The sequence below is a fragment of the Coregonus lavaretus genome, assembly GCF_964263955.1.
Source record: "Coregonus lavaretus genome assembly, contig: HAP1_SCAFFOLD_1923, whole genome shotgun sequence".
Lineage (NCBI taxonomy): Eukaryota > Metazoa > Chordata > Actinopteri > Salmoniformes > Salmonidae > Coregonus > Coregonus lavaretus.
In genome coordinates this window covers 54,119-78,672 of record NW_028166996.1, presented here as the reverse complement: position 1 = coordinate 78,672, position 24,554 = coordinate 54,119, and the positions used below count along the sequence as shown (strand labels likewise).

At 42.4% G+C, this 24,554-nt stretch overlaps 1 protein-coding gene across 1 annotated transcript; it reads left to right on the top strand.

The window, feature by feature from the left end:
- Positions 1–9,704: 9,704 nt before the first annotated feature.
- LOC311114023 (voltage-gated potassium channel regulatory subunit KCNG4-like) lies at positions 9,705–11,146 on the top strand (the record flags this gene model as incomplete). The annotated part of the gene is made up of 1 exon (XM_084189299.1): positions 9,705–11,146. A coding segment is annotated over one exon (870 nt), but the record flags the coding sequence as incomplete, so codon positions are not given.
- Positions 11,147–24,554: the final 13,408 nt, after the last annotated feature.

Below are 24,554 nucleotides of genomic sequence, written 5' to 3'. Positions count from 1 at the left end.
TGATGCTACCCCAGGAAGTGAACAGACGATTGGGGACATGATGAGACATTAGGGCACACAAACCCCCTCTCCTCTTTGTGCTGCAGAGCTTGAAAAGAGAGCACAAGGTCACAGTGAAATATGTGTCCATTGGTGCACAGTATGGGGAAGATCCTGTTGAAGGTAAACATGATGAATGAACTGAATATAGTTCTCCCATTCCTCTCAAAAATTAGGCCCAGGTGCAGCTGGAGAGTGGGGTAGTTATAGAGATGATCCAGCATGATGATGAGCCTGGCAGACTGGCAGCTCACTGCTGATATGAGAAGGAATGTAAAGAGAGACAGGGAGAAAGAATGAGAGAGAGATAGAGTTAGGCAGGAAAGGAAGATGTAAAGTGGCAGAGACAGGAAGATGGAGGCTAGTGGCAGACAGTAGAGGCAAAAGCCAGAGTATAGACCTTCTTCTAAGACCTTCTAAGACAGAGCAGCAGCCCCTGGTTTGTGATCTATCATCTGTGCTGCCAGCCCTTTCTACTGACTTCACTTATTTATATTGCAGTCTAACTTCAATAAGAGGAGCTTCCTCTTGTTCCTCAGTGTCTTTCTGCACAGAAACACACACAGAAATGCACACAGAAATGCATGCACAAACGCACCCGCACACACGCTCGCACACACACACACACACAGCTCTTTGACAATCTCTCGACATAATGTACTCGCATTCACATACAGTATGTACACAGCCATAGACACAGACAGTTATAATAGCAGACAAAATAACATTTTACTCCACATGATGGTAACAGAGTTCATCCGGATCCATTTCCTTGTTAGAGCTGCAGCACGTCTGAAGTACCTGATGACAAATGACAGAGAGAGAGAGAAGGACAAAATCATACAGTAAATCTACATGAGCAATCACAAAATCAATGCCACAAAATGAGTTTTTTCTCTTACAGTACTTAAGCATCTATTTCCCAGGGTAATGAGTCTGTGGGAGTCTTGACTGTCAAAAGGACACTTGACTGTTTTAGAGGCGTATTGTTATTGCCTCTTGTGTGAAGAGTTGGTCCTTCACAGAGAAATGCGCCTAGTTTCACACAATGCTATGGACACTAATCTCAGCACCTAGAACTGAATCCGCTAAGGCACGTACAAGAGACTATAAACACTAGGGGATCTATTCAATCTGAACTTCAGCGATACAGATTGAATAGAGCCCTAAGCAGTGCCTTCAGAAAGGATTCACACCCCTTGACTTCTTCCACATTTTGTTGTGTTACAAAGTGAATTAAAATTGATTTAATTGTAATTTTTTGTCAAAGATCTACACAAAATACTCTGTAATGTCAAAGTGGAAGATACATTCTAACAAATGTTTTTAAACTAATGGAAAATAAAGCACTAAAATATCTTGATTAGATAAGTATTCAACCCCCTGAGTCAATACTGTACATGTTAGAATCACCTTTGGCAGTGATTACAGCTGTGAGTCTTTCTGGGTAAGTCTCTAAAAGCTTTGCACACCTGGATTGAACAATATTTGCCCATTATTCTTAAAAAAATTATTCAATCTCTGTCAAGTTGGTTGTTGATCATTGGGACTAAACACTTCCCTCACATATAAATGTTGCTAGACAACCATTTTCAAGTCTTGCCATAGATTTTCAAGTCGATTTAAATCAGAACTGTAACTAGGCCATTCAGGAACATTCAATGTCGTCTTGGTATGCAACTCCAGTGTATATTTGGCCTTGTGTTTTAGGTTATTGTCCTGCTGAAAGGTGAATTTGTCTCCCAGTGTCTGTTGGAAAGCAGACTGAACCAGGTTTTCCTCTAGGATTTTGCCTATGCTTAGCTCTATTCCATTAATTTTTATCCTGACTAGGGCAAGGACCATGCTTGAAAATATGTGGTACTCAGTGATGTGTACTCAGTAATGCCCCAAACATAACGCTTTGTATTCAGGACAAAAAGTTCATTTTTTTGCCACGTTTTGCAGTATTACTTTAGTGCCTTATTGCAAACAGGATGCATGTTTTTGAATATTTTATTAGTATTGTGGAGTAACTACAATGTTGTTGATCCATCCTCAGTTATCTCCTATCACGGACATTAAACTCTGTAACTGTTTTAAAATCACCATTGGCCTCGTGGTGAAATCCCTGAGCGGTTTCCTTCCTCTCTGGCAACTGAGTTAGAAAGGGTGCCTGTATCTTTGTAGTGACTGGGTGTATTGATACATGATCCAAAGCGTAGTTAATAACACTAATAACTGCAACATGCTCAAATATATATTCAATGTCTGCTTTTGCGAACCATTTGCCTTCTTTTCAAACCATTGGAAAACCTCCATTGTCTTTGTTGTGGTTGAATCTGTGCTTGAAATTCACTGCTCGGGTGACATTACAGATAATTGTTTGTGTGGGGTACAGAGATGAGGTAGTCATTTAAAAATCATGTTAAACACTATTATTGCACACAGTCCATGCAACTTATTTTGTGACTTGTTAAGCACATTTTTACTCCTAAACTGATTTAGGCTAGCCATAACAAAGGGGTTGAATACTTACTGACCCAAGACATTTCATCTTTTCATTTTTTATGAATTTGTAAACATTTCTAAAAACATATATAATTCCATTTTGACATTATGGGATATTGTGTGTAGAACAGTGACACAATCTCAATTTAATCCATTTTAAATAAATTCTGTAACACAACAAAATGTGGGAAAAGTCAAGGCGTGTGAATACTTTCTGAAGGCACTGTAGATATAACCAGTGAAGGCATTATAGGAGAGGTGGTGTCTGAGCAGAACAGTGCCTGTATATGCTTAGGCTACATGCTATGTTTAAGGAAGAGTCCACCAAGCAGAGGAGAGAACATCTCAGTGGATTATCCTATTTTATTCTCCTCACTCTATAGAATAGACTCTATAGCCATGTAAACAAAGGATGTAATTAATCATCTGTCTTTTGCTTAAAGGGATACTTCAGGATTTTGGCAATGAAGACCTTTATCTACTTCCCCAGAACGAACTCGTGGATACCATTTTTATGTCTCTGTGTGCAGTTTGAAGGACGTTGCTAACTAACTTTAACGCAATTGCTAGCTAGCTTTAGCACAATGACTGGACGTCTATGGTAACTGCTAGCATGCTAGTTCATTCCATAGACTTCCAGTTATTGTGCTAACGCAATGTATCATTGGCTCGCAAAACGACTTCAAACTTCCTTCATACTGGATGCAGAGACATAACATTTTTATCCATGATTTCATCTGACTTAGGGGAAGTAGATGAAGGGCTTCATTACCAATATCCCGAAGTATCCCTTCATTAATGGCTTAAAAATATGCATTGAACATGATCAGAATTCTCTCCCCGTCTCTTACCGTCAGATGTTTAAAAAGTGTTTTTCCTGAATGGCAGCTCATCTTGAATTATTCAGCGTGGTGCTGAATTTAAAGTATCATTTCTTTAGGTTTTGAACCAAAGCCTTGCAAATTAGTAGACAAATTTCACTCTAGTAATTGCGGTGCCATTGAGTGATAACTCCACTGCTATTCTGTTAGAAGCATCTCTGAGAATGTTGCTAACCCTTTCTGAGGGTAGGTAAGTAAGCTGTCATACATGTCAGGCGATATTATTCAGTTGCAGCTGTTGGTTGTACAGTATGTTACTCTCATTTACTCTTTTCAATTCCGTCACATTCCGACTTCGGAATTTTTCAATACTGATCATTATGATGTGTTTTCCAGTCAGAGGCACATTGGCAGCAGCCGCATTGAATTGACTGCTGCTGTTTAAATGAGACGTCATTGACATTTGTTACAGAACAAGTCAGTAAGATAAGGTCAGAGGGAGTGCATTACCTGTGAGAAATGAACCATCATGCAGATGAGTGGGAGTGTGTCACTCTGCCTTAATGTGCTCAATGTCCCAGAGTGCAAGACAGATTTACATCTCAGCCCAGGTCAGCTCTCTAGATGGATAGAGGTAGAGGTCATCAGATCCTCAAAAAGTTCTACAGCTGCACCATTGAGAGCATCTTGACTGGCTGCATCACCGCTTGGTATGGCAACTGCTTGGCATCCAACCGCAAGGTGCTACAGGGGGTAGTGCATACGGCCTGGTACATCACTGGGGCCGAGCTCCCTGCCATCCAGGACCACTATACCAGGCGGTGTCAGAGGAAGGCCCTAGAAATTGTCAAAGACTCCAGCCACCCAGGTCATGGACTGTTCTCTTTTCTACTGCATGGCAATTGGTACCGATGCACCAAGTCTGGAACCAAAAGGACCCCCCAAGCCATAAGACTGCTAAATAGTTAACCAAATTGCTACCCAGACTATCTGCATTGACCCCCCTTTGCACTAACTCTTTTGACTCATCACATACACTGTTGCTACTGCTTATTATCTATCCTGTTGCTTTATCACTTTACCCCTACCTATCTGTACATATATACCTCAATTACCTCGTACCCCTGCAAATCGACTCGGTACTGGTACCCCGTGTATAAAGCCAAGTTATCATTACTCATTGTGTATTTATTCCTTGTGTTATTATCATTCTATTATTTTTCATTTTTTCTCTCTGCATAGTTGGGAAGAGCCTGTAATTTCACTGTTAGTCTTCACATGTTGTTTGTGAAGCATGTGAAGCATGTGACAAATAACATTTGATTTGATTTGACATAAGGTAGAGAAGTCCCAGAGGGTTAAGAAATGGGCAAGAGATGGACTGAGTAAGAGAAATGAGGAGTAAAGATTAAAGATCCATTAGTGAAGAAAGATTCCCAGATCCCTGTAGTGTAGGAAATATTCCCAGATCCCTGTACTGGAGGAAATATTCCCAGATCCCTGTAGTGTAGGAAATATTCCCAGATCCCTGTACTGGAGGAAAGATTCCCAGATCCCTGTAGTGTAGGAAATATTCCTAGATCCCTGTAGTGTAGGAAATATTTCCAGATCCCTGTAGTGTAGGAAATATTCCCAGATCCCTGTAGTGTAGGAAATATTCCTAGAGCCCTGTAGTGTAGGAAATATTCCCAGATCCCTGTACTGGAGGAAAGATTCCCAGATCCCTGTAGTGTAGGAAATATTCCCAGATCCCTGTAGTGTAGGAAAGATTCCCAGATCCCTGTAGTGGAGGAAAGATTTCCAGATCCCTGTAGTGTAGGAAATATTCCCAGATCCCCGTAGTGGAGGAAAGATTCCCAGATCCCTGTAGTGTAGGAAAGATTCCCAGATCCCTGTAGTGTAGGAAATATTCCCAGATCCCTGTACTGGAGGAAAGATTCCCAGATCCCTGTACTGGAGGAAAGATTCCCAGATCCCTGTAGTGTAGGAAAGATTCCCAGATCCCTGTAGTGTAGGAAATATTCTCAGATCCCTGTAGTGTAGGAAATATTCTCAGATCCCTGTAGTGTAGGAAATATTCTCAGATCCCTGTAGTGTAGGAAAGATTCCCAGATCCCTGTAGTGGAGGAAAGATTTCCAGATCCCTGTAGTGTAGGAAATATTCCCAGATCCCCGTAGTGGAGGAAAGATTCCCAGATCCCTGTAGTGTAGGAAATATTCCCAGATCCCTGTACTGGAGGAAAGATTCCCAGATCCCTGTACTGGAGGAAAGATTCCCAGATCCCTGTAGTGTAGGAAAGATTCCCAGATCCCTGTAGTGTAGGAAATATTCTCAGATCCCTGTAGTGTAGGAAATATTCTCAGATCCCTGTAGTGTAGGAAATATTCCCAGATTCCTGTAGTGTAGGAAATATTCCCAGATCCCTGTAGTGGAGGAAATATTCCCAGATCCCTGTAGTGGAGGAACGATTCCCAGATGCCTCTAGTGGAGGAAAGATTCCCAGATCCTTGTAGTGTAGGAAAGATTCCCAGATCCCTGTAGTGTAGGAAAGGTAAAGTCCTACAGATAGGACAAATCTCCCCTCCAGTGGCCAGATGCATGATAGCCTGTGAGAGCTGGAGGGACAGTGAATAACCTCTCTACACTGAGGCCAATAACCCTACAGCAGGCCGTGGGTTAGAGCAGCCCTGACTCTACCACCACTGCCCTGACTAAAGAAGGCAGGATACACACACAGGAAGATAACACTGACTTTACACCTGACTTTACACCATTCCAGTCACTCCCAGTAGGCCTTGGAGCATGTATGACTTTTAATTGTATTCTCCATTGGCCTGTAGAGGGGGTACACACACTTGACAGGGGATTACAGTTTTTTTCAATTGTTTAAGCACAATTTTGAAAACAGGGCCCGGTTTGTCAAAACACTACACACAATTAACACAACCCTACACCAAAGTAGCACAACACTTCAGATCATTTGCAAAATGGAACACTTTTGTCAAAACTATACACGACTTCATAAAAACAATATTTTGTTACCATACGAAACACACACATTTCATATGACTTCAATCTTTTTGAACCAGTTACACACTGCTGTTGCTAACCTAAAACACTTTTAGCAAGTCTAATTCTCAGTGATTAGAGTACTGTAAATGAAGTACACAGAGAAAGTGCAACTATACAAACACTACACAAGACCAATGCTGCAGACTGAGGAAAATATCATTTATTTCTCTCCATATACCCAAATCAGTCAACATGTCAACATGGAGAATCACAACAAAACATGTCCCAGTTTTCATGCTACTACAGTAGTGTGCATAACACTGTTAGCTCAGCAAACAACAGACAAACGTAAAATACTGTATCCAGTACAGGTTACAATTACAGTAAATAACAACAACAACAAACATAAAAAATAATCTGAAAAAAACTGACAATATGGTACAGAAAATACTACAGTAAACATACTATACATTATCTCTTCGCCTAGCTGGATCTGGCCAGAGAATTTCATCAACATCACAAGCAATATCCTCATTAGCAAGACAACGTGGGAAGAACCGTCTTGAATGTCGAATCCATCCTTGCACAGCTGCGGCGTCGACTTGGTCACAGGCGTCCTCCATGGCCTGAATGAGGGGTACCTGAGCCTGGGGCTGGAGATCGTAAACCTTCCACCGCCATGCAGAGAAAAACTATTCGATAGGGTTTAGAAACAGAGAGTATGGTGGAAGGTATAGTACTGTCAACTGTGGATGGTGTTGAAACCAGTTCTGGACCAAAGCAGAGCGGTGGAATGACACATTGTCCCAGATGACAGTGTATTGCATCTGGTGCATTTCATTACCTGCTGTGACGATGTGGTGCAATCGGTCCAAAAATGCGAGAATGTGAGGTGTGTTGTAATGGCCCATTTTGGCATGACGGAGGAGAACCCCATGCTGTGAAATGGCAACGCAAAGGGTGATGTTACCCCCACGTTGCCCTGGGACATTGATTATAGCCCTGTTGCCAATGATATTTCTGCCTCTCCTTCTTGCTTTTGTGAGGTTGAACCCTGCCTCATCAATATATATGAATTCATGCAGGATTTCCTCAGCATCCATCTGCAAAACTCTCTGAAATACAGTGAAAGACAAGATTGTGTAGTTTAGGATAGATCTAGTATACAGTCAATGTAAAAAAGTAATGTGTGCAGTATACAACATCACAGTGCTAAAGTGAACAATACGAACCTCCACATACTCATGCCGCAGCCGTTTGACCCTCTCTGAATTCCGCTCAAAAGGCACTCGATAAAGTTGTTTCATTTGAACCTGATGTCTTTTCAGGATGCGTGCCAGTGTTGACTGAGAGACCTGATGGACATTATTGAAAATGGCATGGTCACCGATAATGTTGGCTTGTAGTTCTTTGAGCCTGATAGCATTATTGGCCCAAACCATGTTTATTATCTCTCTCTCTTGTTCTTGCGTGAATATGGGCCCCCTTCCTCCTTGTCGTTCCCGACCCTCAATCCTATGTAGAGAATAATATATGTAACTTACTGTACAATGTCACAGGAAGGGGTATCACAAGTGCTGATATGGTGCATACAATAAGCGGCTGATTACTGTAACTGTAGACAGATCTTCTTTTACCTGTTTTCCTGTCGAAAAGTCCTTATGACAGATGCCACTGTATATCTGCTAAGATTTGGCTGAACTCTCAGTCCAGCCTCCCTCAGCGTCAATCCGTGGTTCACAACATGGTCCACTAGTGTTGCACGAATGTCATTTGATAAGTTTGGTCCTCTTCTTCTTTGTGCACGTTCTCCTCCTGCTTCAGGTCTTCCTCGACCTCTGGCTCGGCCTCTGCCTCTTCCTCTACCTCCTTCTCCTCCTCTGTGTACTCCTCCTCTCACTCTTCTTCTGACTCCTTCCATTTTGGTTGAAGGCAGGTGAACCTACCTGCTGCATTTTTATAGTGCTTAAACCTGATTGGTGTGTCTACAATTTAGCAATCATGTGTTTGTGCACCTGATGGCTGTGTTTAACAGATTAGCTCATAGATGTGGTAATTTGACAGTCAGTGCTTTGGAATTGCAAGGAAGTGACATCATGATATACTTCTGTGTCTGATGTATACAAGTGTGTTTAGTGTTTTGCAAATCACTGTGTGTAATGTTTTGCAAATAGTGTGAAGCTGACAATGTGCTTACAGTTGTGCAAATCTAGCCTTGTGTTTTGCTCCTTGAGTGTAAGATTTTGCTAATTGTGTGAAAAGTTTAATTTTAGTGTGTAAGCAATCGTAAAAAACTGTAATGGAAAATACACATACAACAAAAATGCATCATGAATTGGAAACATGAAAATATACAATATGAACTATTTGGCTCCTACAGGCTCTATTCAATTTGTATCACAGCGTGATTGAAATTTAAAGGCAATGTTCCATGTTAGTGGAGACTGCATTTACGGCAAACGCTGCATATGTCAGCTCAATCGAAAATTACCTTTAAAATTATATCGCACAATCTGTAACGCTTCAGTGATACAGATTGAATAGAGCCCCTAGACCCCTGCTCTGAGAGAGAGAGAGAGAGAGAGAGAGAGAGAGAGAGAGAGAGAGAGAGAGAGAGAGAGAGAGAGAGAGAGAGAGAGAGAGAGAGAGAGAGAGAGAGAGAGAGAGAGAGAGAGAGAGAGAGAGAGAGAGAGAGAGAGAGAGAGGCGTGAGAAGGAGAGAAAGTGGGGGAGGTAGGTGATGAATGAGGGAGAGAGGGTGTTTGTGTGAGGGATGAGACAGGGAAAGTGTGTGTGTGAGGGATGGTGGGAGAGAGAGGAGTAGGGAGAGAGGAAGAGGAGAGTGAGGATTGAGTGTGTGTGTGTGTGTGTGTGTGTGTGTGTGTGTGTGTGTGTGTGTGTGTGTGTGTGTGTGTGTGTGTGTGTGTGTGTGTGTGTGTGCGTGTGTGTGTGTGTGATCTGCGAGAGATCAGTGTAGCTGGCTGGGGACAGTATTTTTCCAGGCCTATGAGTGTTTAATTACCTGCCCCTCTCAAGGCAGTTAAAGGGAATTCTGGCCTGTTTGTCTTTTGTGGTCGTGTTCAGAGTGTGTCAAATTAATCTTTGATCCTGCGTAATGAATTTATTGCGTCCCACTTATCTATCAGTGTAGCATGCAGAGTAGGTGTAATAATTACTAGATGGTTATCTAACCCACTGATATCTGTCCCTCCCATTGTGTGTCCTTCTCTCTCTCTTCCTCTTGACCACTCTCTACCTACTCCTCTCTGCTTGTCCAATTATCCCTCCCCCCTCTCCTCTCTCTCTCCCCCCTCTCTTTCTCTCTCTCTTTCTGTGTCACAGGGTGAGTGTTCTCAGAAATGTCGCAATATGTTCATCGTGGAGACGGTGTGCGTAGCCTGGTTCTCCCTGGAGTGGATCCTGCGCTTCATCCAGGCTCGCAGCAAGCTGGAATTCATCCGTGGGCCCCTCAACGTCATTGACGCCATGGCCATCTTGCCCTACTACGTGTCCCTTGTGGTGGATGAGGATGACCCGGGCCTGGACCATGAGAAGGCTGGGGGGACCAGCTACCTGGACAAGCTGGGCCTGGTGCTGCGGATCCTGAGGGCCCTAAGGATCCTGTATGTGATGAGGTTGGCCCGTCACTCTCTGGGCCTGCAGACCCTGGGCCTAACGGTGAGGAGGAGCACCAGAGAGTTTGGTCTGCTGCTGCTCTTCCTGTGTGTGGCCGTCACCCTCTTCTCCCCGCTGGTCCACCTGGCTGAGAGTGAGCTGACCGGAGTCGAGGACTTCAGCAGTATCCCTGCCTCCTATTGGTGGGCCATCATCTCCATGACGACGGTGGGCTACGGAGACATGGTGCCACGTAGCATTCCGGGCCAGGTGGTGGCGCTGAGCAGCATTCTGAGTGGCATCCTCATCATGGCCTTCCCTGCCACCTCCATCTTCCACATGTTCTCTAAAAGCTACCAAGATCTCAAGCGGGAGCATGACCGCCTGTTCAAGGAGGAGTGTGCAGCGGCAGCGGCCCTAGCGGCAGCCAGTGGGGCAGGCCAGGAGGGGAGCGAGGACTTCCCGCCCCCAGGGCTGCGCCACATGTGCCCAGACACGGAGAGCACTCGCTCTCTGGAGTCCCTGTCCTTGCTGGAGAACGGTTGTGAGGTTAACCAGCATAGCCACAGCCCCAGCCTGCCAGCAGGAGCCTTTTAGACAGTCAGACAGGCCTCACCTGTCCCGGCCCACACACCTCACAGCACACTGGGGACAGGGAGGTCTCAGCAGGCTCACTCATCATAGACTTAATAGAAGATGCTGTAAAACATCCAATCCAAAGAGATTTTTTTCTCTCCATGGCTGTCTTTCTCTATTTGAAAATATTGCGTAGTTCACTCACCACATACTTGTTTTCATTTTAGTTTAAATCTCTGTCTGAGATCAGAAGGTCCAGAAGGACAAATGGAAGCTGTAGCCACCTGTTTACCCTAGACATCTGTACTGAGCTCAACTGATTTTATTTTTGAGAGGCTTTAAAAGCTGTACTTAAAAGACCTCAGATAGCATACTGGATGGTTCTGACTCTCCCGTGCTGAATAAACCCTCTCTCTCTAGCTGCAACAAATGCAAAGACACACACAGACTACCCTGGATTTGGCTGCTTGAGTGTTTGGAGTCACGTAAATTGAGTTATTTGCCACTGCACGCTTCGTCCCAACCGGCAGGAAGAGGATATTGTAGAAGCAGTGATCATAGAGCTTTTATAATCTGCTTGAGACAAAGAGCCATGTGTGTAGAACGGACTTTGTAAGGCTCTAAATAAAAACACAAGTGATCTCAACTACGCAGTTGTCGTTATTTTTTGTCTTTCTGGGAAGATATATGGGTGATTCTACAGAAGTGGTGCAAATTGCAGTCCCACCCCCAAAAAACTATTTTCAAAAAACAATTAAGTATCCAAACATACAACATTTATTTACATCATGATATGTTCTAATTAAATCCAAGGCAATAACAAACATATTGTTAAATTGTACACCTATTTATATTGAGAGGTGGCTGTCCCAAACCCTGACTCCTAAACTTCATGTTTGAAAATAAAGCAATTAATGATTTTGAATTGGCTCCTACAGGCTGAATTGTGATTGTTTTAGCCCTATTATTTAAATAGAACATCATCAGTTGTTATATTATTACATTGAAAGATACTTATCTAATTCCTCATTTTGTTTATTTTTAAACATCTATCTCCAAAAAATGCTGTCCCAGCTTTTGATGTCACTACCGAAACACACACATTAAAAGAATGAATGTGCCTTAAGCCACACCCCTACAAATATCACCAGGTGATGGGATTGCACCCCTCTCCAACATGTTTGTCTGCAAACATTTTGGAGAAAATTAGTGAGCAAGTTGGTAAATCTTCATGTAATTTTAAGAAGTGTCACTACCAAGGTTATGCCAAGGTTATTATAGTTGGGTGTTTTATATTAGTTTTTATTTCTATTCGTTATAAGATTTCTATTTGAAATTCAGTTTAGTCATTCGTTTTCAGATCTGATTTACTCTAATAAATAAACTATTTAGTTTATTTTCTAAAAACATTTCTATTTCATTTTTATATTATTTAGTTTCAGTTTTAGTGTATGCGTGGGAGGCTAGGAGCCATTTATGTGTTGTATAGTTTTGGTGATGTCACTTCTTGCCACTGTGGGGCAGTAATGCATAAGGTGAGGGGTCAGGTTATAGGTTAGGTTTAAATGTAGACTCATTGAGATGACGTAGATGCACCAAGTAAACAGTAGTAGTGGGTCAATTTCCTCAACAACCAGCAGCTTTGAAGCGCAAGGCTAAACCTCTCCGCTGTTTTGGTCCCGTAGCTACCACATTGTAGCAGCGTGAAGCTCCCCCCCTGCAGAAGCGCAGATACTCTGTGTGACTGTGTGAGAGCAAAGTCTTACATCGCACTCATCTCAATGGGCGCGTTCCTCTGCGCAGACATTGCTGACACCTGCCAGTTCTTACAACACCTGGATAGGTATTTTACGTATCAGCTAACCCCATTATGGTCGCGATCCCCTGCTCAGACGTTCTATGCATTAACCAATGGTTGTGTGCCACGTCATTGACTGTGCAGTCGGGCACCAGACTGCTATGCCATATGATGTGGCTAGCTGATACAAATTATTGTAAGATCTGCCATGCGTCAGCAACGTCTGAGCAGAGGAACACGACCGACATGTTATAGCAGTCTAGTGCCCGACTGCACAGTTGATGACGTGGCACACAACCATTGGTTGAAGCCTGCAATGTCTGAGCAGGGGAACGTGGTCGTGTTCCGCTGCTTAGAAGTTGCATGCATCAACCAATGGTTGTGTGCCACGTCATCGACTGTGTCATCGACTGACAGATTCAGTCAAGGTGTTGCTGTTCCTGCTGCAGCTGCACCCCGGGTTACACCGCTGCTGTCGCTGACGCCTCGCGGCTGGTGAAGTTTAGGCATTCATTCCGAATGGTTAAGTTAAGGGTTAAGGTTTGGGATAGGGTAAAAAAGTAAATGAGTGCCTATCACACGACCCAGGAATCCGGAGTTTGCGGCTTACACCCATCCCCATCCCTGTCCACAACGCCCTAGCAAAACCCAAGCCTACTTAATGGTAATAGCGCTCACTGTTGCCCCTAGTGGCCAGTTTGGAAAGCATCTCCCGACGTCCTGGGTACCTGGACAGACGTCCGATTTCAAAGTGGATCTTGAGTGACCTGACTGTGTAAATGTAAAGTGAAAAGTCAAGCTACTTGGGGATTAATCGATGCAGGGAGTTCTTTTAGTTTATTTTAATGACTGCATTAACTGTCGAGTTGTGCCGTCTCATTTGGTGGCTGGATCCAAACCATAAAGTATATAACACCAGACTTATATGAAAAAATCTGACTTTTTTTCTCACCATGTCCACACAATACTCCATAATGACAAAGGGAAAACATGTTTTTAGACATTTTTGCACATTTATTTCAAATTAAATACAGAAATATCTCATCTACGTAAGTATTCACACCCCTGAGTCAGTACATGTTGGAATCACCTTTTTGCAGCAATTACAACTGTGTGTCTTTCTGGGTAAGTCTCTAACAGCTTTGCACACCTGGACTGTACAATATTTGTACATTATTCTTTCAACAATTCTTAAAGCTCTGTCAAGTTGGTTGTTGATCATTGCTAGACAGCCATTTTCAAGTCCTGCCATAGATTTTCAAGCCGATTTAAGTCAAAACTGTAACTAGGCCACTCAGAAACATTCAATGTCGTCTTGGTAAGCAACTGTAGCGTATATTTGGCATTGTGTTTCAGGTTATTGTAATGCTGAAAGGTGAATTGGAAAGAAGAGTGACCCAGGTTTTCCTCTAGGATTTTGCCTGTGCTTAGCTCTATTCCATTTATTTTTATCCCAAAAAAAACTCCCTAGTCCTTGCCAATGAAAAGCATACCCATAACATGATGCAGCCACCACCGTGCTTGAAAATATGAAGAGTGGTACTCAGTAATGTGTTGTGTTGGATTTGCCCCAAATATAATGCTTTTTATTCAGGACATAAAGTTCATTTCTTTTCCACATTTCTTTGCAGTTTTACTTTAGTGCCTTTTTGCAAACAGGATGCATGTTTTGGAATATTTTTATTATGTACAGGTTTCCTTATTTCCACTCTATCATTTAGGTTAGTATTATGAAATAACTACAATGTTGTTGATCCATCCTCAGTTTTCTCTTATCACAGCCATTAAACTCTAACTGTTTTAAAGTCACCATTGGCCTCATGGTGAAATCCCTGAGCGGTTTCCTTCCTCTCCGGCAACTGAGTTAGGAAGGATGCCTGTATCTTTGTAGTGACTGAGTGTTTTGATAAACCATCCAAAGTGTAATTAAGAACTTCACCATGCTCAAAGGGATATTCAATGTCTGCTTTCTTATTTTTTACCCATCCTACCAATTGGTACCCGTTGTTGCGAGGCATTGGAAAACCTCCCTGGTCTTTGTGGTTAAATCTGTGTTTGAAATTCACTGCTCGACTGAGGGACCTTACAGATAATTGTATATGTGGGGTACAGAGATGAGGTAGTCATTCAAAAATCATGTTAAACACTATGATTGCACTAATCTTATCCAGAGCGACTTACAAATTACTCCTGAACTCATTTAGGCTTGTCTTGACTCATGACATTTCAGCTTTTCATTTTTAATTAATTTGTTTAAAAAAAAATCTATAATTTTAATGGTAGGTTTATTTGAACAGTGAGAGACAGAATAACAACAATAAAATCCAGAAAAACGCATGTCAAAAATGTTATAAATTGATTTGCATTTTAATGAGGGAAATAAGTATTTGACCCCCTCTCAATCAGAAAGATTTCTGGCTCCCAGGTGTCTTTTATAAAGGTAACGAGCTGAGATTAGGAGCACACTCTTAAAGGGAGCGCTCCTAAACTCAGCGTGTTAATAACCGGCAGGCGAGACCTTTCTGCTGCCTTTGATACTGTGAACCATCAGATCCTCCTCTCCACCCTCTCCGAGCTGGGCATCTCCGGCGCGGCTCACTCTTGGATTGCGTCCTACCTGACCGGTCGCTCCTACCAAGTGGCGTGGCGAGAAGCTGTCTCCGCACCACGTGCTCTCACCACTGGTGTCCCCCAGGGCTCAGTTCTAGGCCCTCTCCTATTCTCGCTATACACCAAGTCACTTGGCTCTGTCATATCCTCACATGGCCTCTCCTATCATTGCTACGCTGACGATACACAACTAATCTTCTCCTTTCCCCCTTCTGATAACCAGGTGGCGAATCGCATCTCTGCATGTCTGGCAGACATATCAGTATGGATGACGGATCACCACCTCAAGCTGAACCTTGGCAAGACGGAGCTGCTCTTCCTCCCGGGGAAGGACTGCCCGTTCCATGATCTCGCCATCACGGTTGACAACTCCGTTGTGTCCTCCGCTAACATCAAGGCGGTGACCCGATCCTGCAGGTTCATGCTCTACAACATTCGGAGAGTACGACCCTGCCTTACACAGGAAGCGGCACAGGTCCTAATCCAGGCACTTGTCATCTCCCGTCTGGATTACTGCAACTAGCTGTTGGCTGGGCTCCCTGCCTGTGCCATTAAACCCCTACAACTCATCCAGAATGCCGCAGCCCGTCTGGTGTTCAACCTTCCCAAGTTCTCTCACGTCACCCCGCTCCTCCGCACACTCCACTGGCTTCCAGTTGAAGATCGCATCTGTTACAAGACCATGGTGCTTGCCTATGGAGCTGTGAGGGGAACGGCACCTCCGTACCTTCAGGCTCTGATCAGTCCCTACACCCAAACGAGGGCATTGCGTTCATCCACCTCTGGCCTGCTGGCTCCCCTTCCTCTGCGGAAGCATAGTTCCCGCTCAGCCCAGTCAAAACTGTTCGCTGCTCTGGCACCCCAATGGTGGAACAAGCTCCCTCACGACGCCAGGACAGCGGAGTCACTCACCACCTTCCGGAGACATTTGAAACCCCACCTCTTTAAGGAATACCTGGGATAGGATAAAGTAATCCTTCTACCCCCAACCCCCCCCCCCCCAAAAAAAAATAAAAATAAAAAAAAATAATAATTGTAAAGTGGTTATCCCACTGGCTATAGGGTGAATGCACCAATTTGTAAGTCGCTCTGGATAAGAGCGTCTGCTAAATGACGTAAATGTAAATGTGTTACCTGTATAAAAGACACCTGTCCACAGAAGCAATCAATCAGATTCCAAATTCTCCACCATGGCCAAGACCAAAGAGCTCTCCAAGGATGTCAGGGACAAGATTGTAGACCTACACAAGGCTGGAATGGGCTACAAGACCATCACCAAGCAGCTTGGTGAAAAGGTGACAACAGTTGGTGCGATTATTCGCAAATGGAAGAAACACAAAAGAACTGTCAATCTCCCTCGGCCTGGGGCTCCATGCAAGATCTCACCTCGTGGAGTTGCAATGATCATGAGAACGGTGAGGAATCAGCCCAGAACTACACGGGAGGATCTTGTCAATGATCTCAAGGCAGCTGGGACCATAGTCACAAAGAAAGCAATTATAAACACACTACGCCGTGAAGGATTGAAATCCTGCAGTGCCCGCTAGGTCCCCCTGCTCAAGAAAGCACATATACATGCCCGTCTGAAGTTTGCCAATGAACATCTGAATGATTCAGAGAAGAACTGGGTGAAAGTGTTGTGGTCAGATGAGACCAAAATGGAGCTCTTTGGCATCAACTCAACTCGCCGTGTTTGGAGGAGGAGGAATGCTGCCTATGACCCCAAGAACACCATCCCCACCGTCAAACATGGAGGAGGAAACATTATGCCAAGGGGGTGTTTTTCTGCTAAGGGGACAGGACAACTTCACCGCATCAAAGGGACGATGGACGGGGCCATGTACTGTCAAATCTTGGGTAAGAACCTCCTTCCCTCAGCCAGGGCATTGAAAATGGGTCGTGGATGGGTATTCCAGCATGACAATGACCCAAAACACACGGCCAAGGCAACAAAGGAGTTGCTCAAGAAGAAGCACATTAAGGTCCTGGAGTGGCCTAGCCAGTCTCCAGACCTTAATCCCATAGAAAATCTGTGGAGGGAGCTGAAGGTTCGAGTTGCCAAACGTCGGTCTTGAAACCTTAATGACTTTGAGAAGATCTGCAAGGAGTAGTGGGACAAAATCTCTCCTGAGATGTGTGCAAACCTGGTGGCCAACTACAAGAAACGTCTGACCTCTGTGATTGCCAACAAGGGTTTTGCCACCAAGTACTAAATCATGTTTTGCAGAGGGGTCAAATACTTATTTCCCTCATTAAAATGCAAATCAATTAATAACATTTTTGACATGCATTTTTTCTAAATTTCTTTGTTGTTATTCTGTCTCTCACTGTTCAAATAAACCTACCATTAAAATGATAGACTGATTATTTCTTTGTCAGTGGGCAAACGTACAAAATCAGCAGGGGATCAAATACTTTTTTCCCTCACTGTATGTATGTATTCACATGTATATTGATGTATCAAATCCCCTTACTCTAGAATTGTTAGTGAAACAGCATGAGACCAGTTAGCTTTCAGACATGTGCTCTTTTGAAGGTCACCTCTATTTCTCTCCTGTCCTTTCAAGTGTTGCTCTGTCTGTTTTCTCTCCTCATCCGCCTGATCTGTCCTGTGTGAGATATTATCACACAGTGTTTACTCTGCCTATTTGTCTTTGATGTAAGAATAAAATGAGCATGACAAAGAATCTAGATGAATCTGTCTATTGGGATTCTGACTCACTACAGGGATTCATAACTTTGTACATAAAATTATACAACCACAGTTTGAACTGCAACACAATTACAGGAGCAGAGGGGTGAATATTAACAAGTTGACTGAAACTTGTATCTACCTTCTGAGATATAGGTGAGGGAGAGAGAGCGAGAGAGGAAGAGCGAGATGAAGAAAGAAAGAGATGAAGGGAGCGATAAAGAGATAGAGAGGGAGAGAGGTGCTGTAAGAGAGAGAAAAACTCCCTGCTCGTTTGTACTCTCATCTGTGGCTGGGCCCAATTGTCTCTTAATCAGCTGAACTATCGGTTGAGACGGAGTATCAACCTCTGATGGGCCTCTAATTACCTTCTGATGGAAATGTAGAGAAAACGTATCAGCTTACATTAGACTCTCAAAGCACGCATGCACACGCACGCGCACACAGACACACAGACACACACACATTGACACACACACACACTGACACACACACACCATCATCAGAGCATTGGGGTGAAAAGAGACCCACTATGAATTCTCAAAGCTGTCCCGGTTGAACGCAAGTATAGCAGTTCCATTTGGAGTGTATGCAGTTTAGTAAGACACTCTCAGACAGTGAGGACTGGGATGAAAAAAGCATGACAATCAATGTAAACCATCAGGGAGACTTGTCCCTTTTCTTACATGATATGAAAATAATCAGAATAACCATTAAGGGGACTGTCTATAATGAAAGGAGATTAATACATGGCTGACTTTCTCATGAATAATAAATACAAAAACACAGCACCACCCAGGAAGGGAGAAGGGAGAGTAATATACACAAAACATTTACAGTGTAAACAAAATTACTACAGAGGATATATCTTTTTGGCAGTGTTTTATGAAATACATTCTCTAAAATGGGAATGGGAACTCTACCAGGGATATAAGAGGGGGCTGCAGCAGGTCAAACAGTGACCGTTCCATCATTCACTCTCCTATGGTCAATAGCGTAAAGTACTTAAGTGAAAATACTTTAAAGTACTACTTAAGAAGTTATTCGGGGTATCTGTCCTTTACTTTACTATTTATATTTTTGCCAACTTTTACTTTTACTTAATTTTTCCTCCCACCCAAAAGCGCTAGTTACATTTTGACAGGAAAATAGTCAAATTCACCCACTTATCAAGAAAACATCCCTGGTCATCCCTACTGCCTCTGATCTAGCGGACTCACTAAACACAAATGCTTTGTTTGTAAATGGTGTCTGAGTGTTGAAGTGTGCCCCTGGCTAACCCTAAATTGAAAAAAATACATGAAAATTGTGCTGTCTAGTTTGCTTAATATAAGGTATTTGAAATTATTTTAACTTTTGATACTTAAGTATATTTTAGCAATTACATTTACTGTTGTTACTTAAGTATATTTGAAACCAAATACTTTTTTTCAGGTAGTACTTTACTAGGTGACTTTCACTTGAGTCATTTTCTGTTAAGATACAGCATCTTTACTTTTACTCAAGTATGACAATTGAGTACTTTTTCCACCACTGCCTGTGGTGCCTGTAGCCTACCTCCCCACCCGGCCACCTCCCCTTTCTCACCCCTCCTCCAGTCATTATAGCTCCCAGACTCCAGATAAGCTTCCTCCAGGGAGAACAGTGTGTCCTGACCTGTCATCTACACACCCATATGAATGTAATCTCAAACATACAGTGGCTTGCGAAAGTATTCACCCCCCTTGGCAATTTTCCTATTTTGTTGCCTTACAACCTGGAATTAAAAATGATTTTTTTGGGGGTTTGTATAATTTGATTTACACAGCATGCCTACCACTTTGAAGATGCAAAATATTTTTTTCTTGTGAAACAAACAACAAATAAGACAGAAAAACAGAAAACTTGAGCGTACATAACTATTCACCCCAGCAATTACAGCTGTATGTCTCTTGGGGTATGACTCTATAAGCTTGGCACATCTAGCCACTGGGATTTTTGCCCATTCTTCAAGGCAAAACTGCCTTGATACAGACTTATTTTTGTTTTAATAAGAATGCCATCAGAGGGTGGACTGTTCAAAGTAAGACTGGAATGGAGCCCAAGCATCATAAAACAGTTTGGCGTTCCCGCATGTATTGAATTAAATTTTTTCAAATTTCAGAGAGCACAACACGTCTCCCACCCAATATTTATAAGATGGGGGAACCGTCCGGACCCGGTGATTTACCATTTTTCATTGCGGACACTGCAGTTGCAATCTCCTCAGGTGTGACTCTGACAGAGCTCCAGAGTTCCTCTGTGGAGATGGGAGAACCTTCCAGAATGACAACCATCTCTGCAGCACTCAACCAATCAGGCCTTTATGGTAGAGTGGCCAGACGGAAGCCACTCCTCAGTAAAAGTTTGCCAAAAGGCACCTAATGGACTCTCAGACCATGAGAAACAAGATTCTCTGGTCTGATGAAACCAAGATTCAACTCTTTGGCCTGAATGCCAGGCGTCACGTCTGGAGGAAACCTGGCACCATCCCTACGATGAAGCATGGTGATGGCAGCATCATGCTGTGGGGATGTTTTTCAGTGTCAGGGACTGGGAGACTAGTCAGGATCGAGGGAAAGATGAACGGAGCAAAGTACAGAGTGTTCCTTGTTGAAAACCTGCTCCAGAGCACTCAGGACCTCAGACTGGGGTGAAAGTTCAACTTCCAGAAGGACAACGACCCTAAGCACACAGTCAAGACGTGTGGCTTCGGGACAAGTCTCTGAATGTCCTTGAGTGGCCGAGCCAATCGAACATCTCTGGAGAGACCTGAAAATAGCTGTGCAGCGACGCTCCCCATCCAACCTGACAGAGCTTGAGAGGATCTGCAAAGAATGGGAGAAACTCCCCAAATACAGGTGTGCCAAGCTTGTAGGGTCATACCAAAGAAGACTCAAGGCTGTAATTGCTGCCAAAGTTGCTTCAACAAAGTACTGAGTAAAGGGTCTGAATACTTATGTAAAGTGATATTTCAGTTTTTAATTTTTTATAAATTTGCAAAAAATTCTACAAACCTATTTTTGCTTTGTCATTATGGGGTATTGTGTGTAGATTGATGAGATACATTTTTTTAACCATTTTAGAATAAGGCTGTAACGTAACAAAATGTGGAAAAAGTCAAGGGGTCTGAATACTTTCCGAATGTACTGTAAATCATCATGTGGTCCTCTGTAGCTCAGCTGGTAGAGCACGGCGCTTGTAACGCCAAGGTAGTGGGTTCGATCCCCGGGACCACCCATACACAAAACTGTATGCACGCATGACTGTAAGTCGCTTTGGATAAAAGCGTCTGCTAAATGGCATATTATTATTATTATTATTATTATTATTATTATTATTATTATTATTATTATTTATTATAACAGTCATGGGAGCCTGGGACCTGATAAACTGGACATCTACATCCAACAAGAGTCAGGACAGAGGGACAGAGGGAAACACTAGCTAGAACCTTCTAATCAAATATTATAGTAGGACAAAAAAGCATGATGGTGGCTGGCCAATTTTATTGTTTCCCCCCATGTTGTTCATCAGGTTATACTGTAGGTGACAGGGTGACATGTTGTGTAGACTAAAACAGCATAAAACCTGGTGTATTACAAAGCATGATCAAATTAATTAGCCAGCTACAGTAATTTTTTGAAACATTGAGAAATCTTTTTTTGTCAAATCTACCTTTGAAACGCAGCTAGCTAGCTGGTCGCTTTCTAGCTAGTTAGCTCCCATGCCAATTTCAAGTATTTCTAAATGAATATCTGACTAACTCAGAAATATTAAGTTATTTCAGAATAAAAGTTAACTAGCTAGCGTATCATGGTTCTTAGCTATAGCTATCCCCAGTTATCCCCAGTTAGATAATAATACTAATGTGTTTTCACTTATTGCATCTGCATGCTTGTTGCATTCTCCCTGGTGCACTTGTTCGTTTGTGAGCTGGCTGCTCGTTCTAAATAGTATAATCTAGTCTGTTCAAAACAGTGGCAGCATGTGCAGCAGTGGTAATTCGGTTTTTGACATGCAAAAGTTAAATAGGTGTATTTATGCTGTTGTTCAAATGCACAGATCACTTTATATATCCTCTCAAAGAAACTACTGGTAGTTCGAAAACATGGCATCATATTTCTGTCATGCTGCTTTGTTGACAACTCCAACCACCTTGCGCCCTGACAAGCAGCAGCCGCCACTGGAAGGGGTACTCGCTAAGAAAGCAGCATGAGTCCTTTACACTCGCCCAAGAGAGAAGGGAGATCCACATTTAGACTCCTCAACAGCAGCTGGATAATCCCTTCTTTTTTTGTCAAAGGCACATCTTCAATCCTTTGAAAATGAAATGTTTCCATATTTCAAGATTAATAGGAGTCGCTTAGACACCTCTTATTTTTGCAGAGTTTGAACAGATTAACAATGGATCTGATATATACTAAACAATATATAAACGCAACATGTTAAGTGTTAGTCCCATGTTTCACGAGCTGAAATAAAAGATCCCAGAAATGTTCCATACACACAAAAAGCTTATTTCTCTCAAATGTTATGCACACATTTCTTTACATCCCTGTTGGTGAGCATTTCTCCATTGCCAAGATAATCCAATTACCTGACAGGTGTGGCATATCAAAAAGCTGATTAAACAGCATGATCATTACACAGGTGCATCTTGTGCTGGGTACAATAAAAGGGCACTCTAAAATGTGCAGTTTTGTCAAAGAACACAATGCCACAGATGTCTCAAATTGTGAGGGAGCATGCAATTGGAATGCTGACTGCAGGAATGTCCATCAGAGCTGTTGCCAGATAATTGAATGTTAATTTCTCTACCATAAGCCACCTACAACGTCGTTTTAGAGAATTTGGCAGTACGTCCAACGGGCCTGACAACCGCAGACCACGTGTATGGCGTTGTGTGGGCGAGCGGTTTGCTGATGTCAACGCTGTGAACAGAGTACCCCATGGTGGCAGTGGGGTTATGGGCAGGTATAAGCTATGGATAACGAACACAATTGCAATTTATCGATGACTATTTGAATGCACAGAGATACCTTGACCAGATCCTGAGGCCCATTGTCGTGCCATTCATCTGCCGCCATCACCTCATGTTTCAGCATGATAATGCACGGCCCATGTCGCAAGGATCTGTACAAAATTCCTGGAAGCTGAAAATGTCCCAGTTCTTCCATGGCCTGCATACTCACCAGACATGTCACCCATTGAGCATGTTTGGGATGCTCTGGATGGACGTGTACGACAGCGTGTTCCAGTTCCCGCCAATATCCAGCAACTTCGCACAGCCATTGAAGAGGAGTGGGACAACATTCCACAGGCCACAATCAACAGCCTGATCAACTCTATGCGAAGGAGATGTGTTGCGCTGCATGAGGCAAATGGTGGTCACACCAGATACTGACTGTTTTTCTGATCCACGCCCCTACCTTTTTTTAAAGGTGTCTGTGACCAACAGATGCATATCTGTATTCCCAGTCATGTGAAATCCATAGATTAGGGCCTAATGAATTTATTTCAATTGACTGATTTCCTTATATGAACTGTAACTCAGTAAAATCTTTGAAATTGTTGCATGTTGTGTTTTATTTTTGTTCAGAATACTTTGCTTTGACAAAGCTATTTCTGAAGATTATTATTTATTTCATGTGATTAGTGCCTAATTTACATCTGTCCCTCATGTTAAGGTCAACCCTATGTGAACTGAACTCTTGTTTTAATATAGTGAAACTATTCCTTTTTAAATATTTATTTCAAAAGAAACATTTAACATCTAGTAGTCAAATCACAGCGTAAAATCAGGTGAGCTGGTTCTGCTCTTTTTGGCAATTATCTGGTGTTTTGTGGTGAAAAACTGAGCAGGTCGAGCATAACACGTCAACCCTGTTACCCATAGATAGATAGGCTAGAAATGTTTTAACAAATGCATTTTTATTGTACTTGACACATGGCTGATTTAACTAGTAATTACCAGTTGGAGGGCCGTTCAAGTGGATTTTTTCCAGATTTGGTAAATTCCCACTTGGTTACGAACGCACCATAACACTGCTAACCATCCACTGTAGAGCTGCTATAATACGACTCATTGGAAGCACAAGACCTAGACCTACACATATTGTGGAGCGTTGTACGATAAAAACAAACAAAACAATAAAATAAAATGTATTTTTTATTTGTATTTTTTTATTAAGCTGAAGAGAGGCACTTTCTATAGTCTTTTGGGGTTTTTTACCTTTTGAGATGGGAAAACATGTTTTTTGTGAAGTTGAACATGTGCTCTATATGACAGAATGTACAAATTTTGTGAAATCTAAATTATTATAATTTTTTTACTCACCATCACAAGTTTTGGCTTGGTGGCGCAAAAAATTATCTCCATTGATCAATACATAAAGAGTAATTTAAGGAGCTGAATTAGGAAACACTTTGACAACCCTGTAGACTAGATGTCATAGCCATGCATTTCTGGAACATTGTCAGGCATTAAACGCATTTGAGCAAAGATGCAAATGTATCTACATGTATTTCAAATACATTTTACGTGACATTAAATATATAGAAATGTATTTTTTTCTTCTTATGGGCTCCAACTGTATACTATTTTAAATGGTTATTATTTTTTATTTGAAATTTATTTTGACAGGGAGTCATTCTGAGACCAATGTATCTTTTACAGATGAGCCTTGTAATTACAAAGATATACTGTACACAAAAATATACACATCAATACACTGCGAAAAGTAAAACAGAGATACAAAACACAATCATAGAAAACAAACACATTCTTCAGTAAAAAGGTCCTCAATCAGCCATCTGAATGGCCCTATTGGCACCAAATCATCACATTTTAGAGAGTTATGGTTGGTTTGGTTGGAGTTTT